The sequence below is a fragment of the Tachysurus fulvidraco genome, chromosome 16 (genome assembly GCF_022655615.1).
Source record: "Tachysurus fulvidraco isolate hzauxx_2018 chromosome 16, HZAU_PFXX_2.0, whole genome shotgun sequence".
In the NCBI taxonomy this organism is placed as follows: Eukaryota; Metazoa; Chordata; class Actinopteri; order Siluriformes; family Bagridae; genus Tachysurus; species Tachysurus fulvidraco.
In genome coordinates, this window is record NC_062533.1 from 5,958,015 (window position 1) to 5,965,514 (window position 7,500).

The window sequence follows — 7,500 nt, forward strand, 5'->3', positions numbered from 1 at the left end:
CATTAATTATACTCTGGCCTGATTTCTCTCCTCCTCTATCCTCCCTTCTTTGCTCTCGATCGTCCTCACCCTCCTTCACCGAATGCTAATTTTCTTTTCCTCCTAATGGCAATCCCTCCTAAAGACCATTCTGGAAGAAGACGTGGAGGATCCGGTGTACCAGGTAACACCACGTGTTAAATCGCTAATCATAATGTTTGCTCAAATGTTCCCTGTCAAATTAGACTGCCTGCTGGTTTCCCACACCTTTTAATATGCTTTTAATCTCTCTTGTATAAATAAATATCTTCCCTTCATTTCCCATCCTTGTTTCACACAACCCGAATAAATAAGTCTTGTTATTTCATCATTACGTGTGCATAAATCCATAGTGAATCATTCTTTTTTTTTTCTTTTGCTTCTGTCAATGTGAGCGGGGTGTGTTGTGAGGATATTCAGACATAACCCCAGCCCTGAAAGGTTTCCTAGCTCTTACTGAAAACAGACAGCTTTAACACGCGTCATCTGGGCTGTGTGCGTGTGTGAATGGGTGCATGTGTGTATGTGTGTGTGTGTGTGCGTGTGCGTGTGCTGATGCTTGTATTGTTCATTTCTTTGAATAGAAGTTGATTTGAGTTGAAAAAAAAAATAAATAGGTCTAATCCCCTAACATAATGTGTTGGCAGTAAAGATATTCATTGAATAAGAAATAATCTGTGACGTAGCCCTGAATGGCACCAGCTGCGATTGGAGGCTAATTACAGTAATCTATTAAAGAAAAAAAAAATCATTCTAGACAAATCACCTATTAAATGCACAATAGATTTTAGTGCTAGAATCATCACTTTTGGTGCTAGGCATACTAGAAATTAACAGCTTCCCGCTGAGCAGTCGAGAAGAAGAGGGAAATCATAATTAGCCGGTATCTACAGCTAGCTTTAGCATAGTGTATGATACAGTACATGGCAAAATAAATGATCGAGTCTGCTCTATTATCTTAAATGGCAGCAGATTTGGTGTAAGTTATAACATGGAGGATATAGCGGTATGCTATTAGGTAGAGCGCTACATGCCGCTAATGCCGTGGTGTCTCTGTATGGTTCCCCACATGGTGGAGGAATAGATCACAGAAGTGGGGCTGCTGTTTGGCATGCATGAGCTATGTGGCAATTTGGTGTGCTTATTTGCAAGCCGGAGCCCAGCACCTAATACCCCGAGAGGATTTTCTGAGCCTACGAGCAGGCTACGTTTTTGCCTCACCAGCGCTTACATGTACAGCATGTGTGTCATTAAAAATACATGAATCCGGCCACATAAACCTGAGAGAATCCTGGTCTGTGATTTATTTCTTGCTGAATGTGGGGGTTTATACAGCATCCTACTGCTACAATAATCTACAGGTATTGTTAGACTATATGGCCAAATGTTTTTGGACAGCTTACTGCCTCAAAGTTGGAAGCACACAGTTAAACAGACAATTCAGTATAGGATGTCTTTGTATGATTAAGTGTTACATTATTCCTTCACTAGAAATAAGAGGCTTAAACACTGGTCCAGCACGACGGTGCTTCTGTGCACAAAGTGAGCTCCGGAAATGAAGACATGGTGTGTTAAGGATGGAGTGAAAGAAATTGAGTGCCCTGCACAGAGCTCTGACTCTGACTCAACCCCACTGAACACCTATTGAATGAACTGGAACACTGACTGAACCCCAGACCTTCTCAGTCTTACACCATCAGTGTCTGATCTCACTAATGCTCTTGTAGCTGAATGATCACTAATCTCTAATGACATGCTACAACATTAGAGCTTAATATAAGCATGAAAGTGAAAGTGACGTGACATACGGCGACCCATACTCAGAATTCGTTCTCTGCATTTGACCCATACAAAGTGCACACACACAGCGTGAACACACACACACCCGGAGCAGTGGGCAGCTATTTATGCTGCGATGCCCAGGGAGCAGTTGGGGGGGTTCGGTTCCTTGCTCAAGTGCACCTCAGTCGTGGTATTGCCGGCCCGAGACTCGAACCCACAACCTTAGGGTTCAAACCTTAGGAATCAAACTCTCTAACCATTACACCACGACTTAGAGAGAGACATAATCTGGAATGGGATGTTAATAACATGTATGGATGCGATGGTCAGGTGTCCAAAAATGTTTGGCCATATAGTTGATATAGTGCGAGTATAAAGGCGAACACTTCACATTCTCGAAGAATATATGAAGCTGAATTACAAAACTTCCATCACATTTATTCAGTTAGCCAATAGATTAGATTATATATTTTGATTATAAATCAGTTCCTTCATGATTTCACTTTTTTTTTGTGATGGTTGCAGACAAAAATGGATTTGTTGAAGCTTTATTTGATTTTGTGCTATTTTCTCACATCACATAATCGAATCATGAGGAATTGATATATAACTATGTATTTTGCAAAGTATATTTTGAGGGCTAAATCATATTTTCGGAATATTTGGAGTATGGCAGGAAGCATGACCAGAGAATCATCCTGGATAGTGCTATACTGTACAACAGGGTTCTGGGGATCAGGGTGCTTCAGAAGGCCATGAACACTCATTTTGTTCTTTGTGATCATTCTGCTGCTTATTCTCTTTTTTCCCTTTCCCTTCCAATAATTCCTATTCCTGTTTTCCTTCTTCTTCAATCTTGTCCCTTTGCTGCTGATGTTGTAGTACATTGTGTTTGAGGCGGGACACGAGTCCATCCGTGACCAATCAGAGGAGAGCATTTATCAGGTACATTGCCACTCCCTACTGTGTTCATCTACTATTTTCAAGTAGTCAGATGTTATGAAAATTCATTTTTGGAATTATAATAAGACACTTCACTGATCAGATTAAGCTCCGAAAACTTTCTAAAAAAAAGTTTAGCCTCTATCAGAAACACTAAATAAATGTTTAAATATTAAACATAATCAAACTGTGACATCACAAGTGTTCTCAAGGACAGGACCGTCAAATATAATCTATTTAGTCTTTAAAGGAACAGCTTTACAGATACAGACACTTTTCTGTGTAGCTGCCAAAGTCCCACCTGTGAATTAGACAGAACAGACAGATCGCTACGCTACGCCGCGCTAATTCACTGTGACAGCCTTGTCGACGATTTACATTCTGTGCGCTTAACACCGTGACTGTGACGACGGCAGGTGTTCTCCCCTCAGGGTCCGACGTGTCTCGTCACCTGTGGCTTTAGTCAGAAACACAAGATGGAAATGCCAGCAAATTCACTCAGGCTTAAAACAAACACCGGCACCGCTGCTAGCCAACATAGCAGCTAATTGTTCAGGGTTTCTCTGGAAACGGATTCCTTACCACAGAGTTTCCACTTATAATTATTTATTTATTTATTTATTTTTTATGAGGGAAGAGTCCAAGGCTGTGCGTTACCTTTTAAATCCATCGCTACGCTAAGCTCTTATCCAGGCTGTAAAGCTCTGTCCTTGGCACTGCTTCGGCAGTCAGCATCAAAGAAACATCTGCACTCCGTCGGTGGCGTCGACGCCGGAACCTGATCACGCTGCAACATCAAACACGCTGACATATTGGCCAGGTCAAATTCAATCAGCGTGCATATCATTTCTTGCTTTTTTACTGATTGAAAGACATTAAGGGGGAAAATGATGCGCGTTGCCAATGAAAGACCTGACTTTTTCTTAAAGAAAGTATTTTCCTCATCTGTGATGGAGGCTATGCTTCAACTGAAAAGTACATTATCAGCTCTGAATAAGGTTTTACTTCTTAAATCAAGATCTCTGAATTGAATTAGACTGCATGGAAAATACTCTCTACTCCCTACGAAGGAAAGCTCCACTCTGAAATCTGCTTATTTGGAAAGATTGGTCAGTGATTCAGCTGCTGATTCGATAGTTGATGTATAGTGTTTTTGTTATATCTGTATGAAGTAAAGCGGTTGTGTGTGAGGTTCTGGTGTCAGAGTAGGGCTTGTGTAATTAGTGTGATTAGGAGGAGATTCTTAACACAGTCAGTGACAACTGTTAGGTGTCACTAGCTACGTTTCCATCCACGTTTGGGTCACAACTGCTGGTTATTGGCAAACAGAAGAGCGGCTCAAACATGGGCCGTGATGTCCCAAAAACACTTAAGTGGCTATTATTTTATTTAGGATGATGTCATGATATGTACCATCTTATCGGTAAAAGGCCAACTGGAAAGAATGAGGTGGCAAATTTTGCACGCCTTTTTTTTTTAAGCTGTCGATAACAGAACAGCACAAAAAGTGGATGGGAACTTGGCTAACATTAGCACCTTTAAAATCAAAAAGCTTCTACCTCAAGGAAGTGATTCTCAGCATCATATTAATAATAAATCAAGTGTCGAAGTTTTAAAAGCTAATCCGTTCAAGCGGATGAAAAAGACAGACCGAAGGACTAAAGCGCTGCTGCACCGACTCTTTAGTTAGACATGAAGGAAAGAAGAAATCCAGTTGGCACTGCTGTCATTGGGGTAATGTAGGAAACCAATAACCGAAGTGAAAATATACTAGTAAGAATTGAATCATTCGACAAAGCATGTACACCACTGAAGATATCGATTATAAATATTAGCATGCAGGACATTTACGGTGGATTTTCCTTTAAATGAAGCCCCAGGGAAGACATCTAGCCTTGTCTTTATTTTTGCATGCAATATTAGTTAACTGACCTTCCAATCTGCGGTGAAATTTATTCTACCGTGCGAATAAGCAGCATGCATCTGTATAAAGGAAGAGAGAGAGAGTGATTAATCGCCACCATCTGCTTTTGATCTTTAAATAAAAGCGATGGCAAAGGAAAAAAAAAAGCTAAATAATTTCAAAACAAGCCGTCGAACGAAAACCCGCTGAGATGCAATCAACCAGCCATGCAGAGGAATATTAAGAACAATGGCAAATTAGAGAAGAGAAAAGAAGCTGAAAAAATAAAAAAAAGGAGACTCAGTAGCATGTCTGCTATGGTGTCTGCTGGTCAGTACAATTTCCTGAGAGGAACTTAAATGGGAAATGTACTATTTAACAAGAAGTGAAGGCCTTTAACTTAACATGGAATCCCAACAGAAAAAGATAGATTGTTTTCCTAAATATATACAGTAAATATTCACATGAATACAGAGTACAATGGTAACACACACACACACACACACACACACACACACACACACACACACACATACACACATTTGTATACTACAAACAAATTCAAATGCACTTTTCAAGTCAGTTTCTGCAATGTGAAGTGATGTAACTTGTGCTGTGCTCGTGTGTTCGGCTGGACTCGCTGCCCACCCCAGGTCCCTACCAGTCAACAAAAGGAGGGAGTGTATGACGTCCCAAAGCGACATCCAGTGAGTGGAGCTGTGTGTGTGTGTGTGTGTGTGTGTGTGTGTGTGTGTGTGTGTGTGTGTGTGTGTGTGTGTGTGTGTGTGTTTGCCTGTCCGCCTTTTCGCAAGCCTCTCAAATCCTCAGGCTTAAATCCAAGTGATGTTTTATGAGTTCATCATATTCCATGCCTTCTGGGTGATTTTGTGTGTGTGTGTGTGTGTGTGTGTGTGTGTAGGTGTGTTCTGCATGTTGTGTGTCAGTGGTTGATTTTTAATTTTTTTTGTTCCATGCATCGTAACGAGAGGCTTGCGCAGGGTTTCTGTGCTTGGTGGGTTTGCTATGCATGCTGTGTGCTCGCTTTCACTCCACGTGTATGGCTGACTGACGGCGGCGATCGATGCCAAGCGTCAGAGACATCACGTTAATTCCACACCATGACTGCGTCGGAATCATGCACAAGCTAATCAAAAATGAGCTTGGCTCTGTATTTTACACGCTGTGATAAAACAAGCGCTCAAGGTCAAACTGCAAAGTCATACTTCATGTTTATTTCACTTCTGGAGCTTTAAATGGGACCTGGTTCACTTCACTGTCTCTGATAAAGTCATGCTTTGGTCATGATAATTTATTTATTTATTTATTTATTTATTTATTTATTTATTTATTATTTTGGTGGTTTAGATGTGGCTGATTTGTTCATACCGGTCAGCCTCAAGTGTTATTGCTGCTCTGTTTGTTCAGTGCTACTGTAGCTTTTGTTCATTTCATTCCCCTTTTCGTTTATTCTCATTATATTTTTAGACTAACCTAATATTTTTTACCCGCAGAGTCAGAAATGTCCACGCTTTTTCTCTCCAGTGCTAGATTTTGCTGTGCTATTCTTTCTCCTGTTTACATCCTGTGCTTTTGTTCCTTTCTAAATTCATCCCACCTTACTTTCTGCTCCTTCCATTCTCTCTTTCCTTTATCCACTCTCTGAGTCCTGACCTCCCAAGTGTGCATTGCAAGGCTCCTCCGAGCTGCCAAGAGCTCCTATCAAAAACAATATCTCCTGTACTCTTAAAAAAACAAAAACAAAAAAAAAACACCACCTCTCCGTGTCAACCTTCCCTCTTTTTTCTGCTTTCCTCTCACTACTTTTTCTGCACCATTTCACATCTATGGTGCTCAAGTCCATCCTATGTGCATAGTTGCGCCAGAGATTAGCCCGACAGCATTAATTAAGTGAACGCAAAGCACACGCATGCGGATAATTAGCTTTTCCTGCGAGACAGTTAATTGATTGGTGGTTTGTAGTGATGAAGACTGAGGAGCGTGCAAAAGGATTGTAGGGAAATTTAACGCATGGAAGAAGGAGATTGAAAGTATCAAGAGCTTTGGCAGGATTAGGTCGTGTCAGGATATGGCCCTGCATACGTTCCCTTACAGATGAGGGAACTAAACCTACTGAGAAAACTGTTACTATGGAGACCATTTTACCCTAATATACTATATTGGGGAAGTAGATGGTATTTGTCGAGGTCTATACCTTTAAATCAGAGAGAAAGATGTCAGATTTCTATGCTGCATGCGATGTGATGTTGATTATACTGTAATACGCTATACTGTATGCTTCTGATCGACAGATGGTTTATCGGTACCGTAACCTCATTTAGTCACCAGCCTTTTCTCCTCAACCTGCTACGGTGATCCCTCAGGGAGTATAAGAGACAGATATGTCTTTTAATGTGACACGTCTGCTAATATTACTGTTGTCTGCTTGAGCTTCTGAGCCCAGTAAACATGATGAACCCAGCTTTGCTTGCAACCTTCAAAATGACACCCAGGGCTCACCATCACCCAGGCAGGTAGTAAATACAACTCACACAATAGGCTCTGGATGTGGAGGTAAGGCGCTCACACCAGGGACTCATTAAAAAAGAAAGTAAAGGCAAACCTCATTATGATCACAGTAAAAATTTCATTTGATAAACACTGTTCCAGCACATATATTTTTTACAATGACTACTACTACTACTACTACTAATAATAATAATAATAATAAGAAGAAGAAGAAGAAGAAGAAGAAGAAGAAGAAGAAGAAGAAGAAGAAGAAGGAGAAACATTATAAAATTGTTTATTAGCACTTGCATAGTAGTTATAAAATTAAAAGGTATTAACAAGAACAATAA

General features: G+C 40.5%; 1 protein-coding gene across 7 annotated transcripts in view; it reads left to right on the forward strand.

Moving 5' to 3' along the window:
* Positions 1 to 7,500, forward strand: part of dab1a (DAB adaptor protein 1a) — a 156,491-nt gene that overhangs the window by 122,736 nt on the left and 26,255 nt on the right. For 2 of the 7 annotated variants that reach the window (XM_027171263.2, XM_027171262.2), the window contains exons 7-9: positions 125 to 163; positions 2,683 to 2,745; positions 5,299 to 5,352. The exons of 2 other annotated variants lie outside the window; for them this stretch is intronic. In XM_027171263.2, the coding sequence (XP_027027064.1) occupies positions 125 to 163; positions 2,683 to 2,745; positions 5,299 to 5,352 (156 nt within the window). The remainder of the gene's footprint in view (positions 1 to 124; positions 164 to 2,682; positions 2,746 to 5,298; positions 5,353 to 7,500) is intronic. 3 more of the 7 variants (XM_047801716.1, XM_047801715.1, XM_047801717.1) reach the window with 2 other exon arrangements.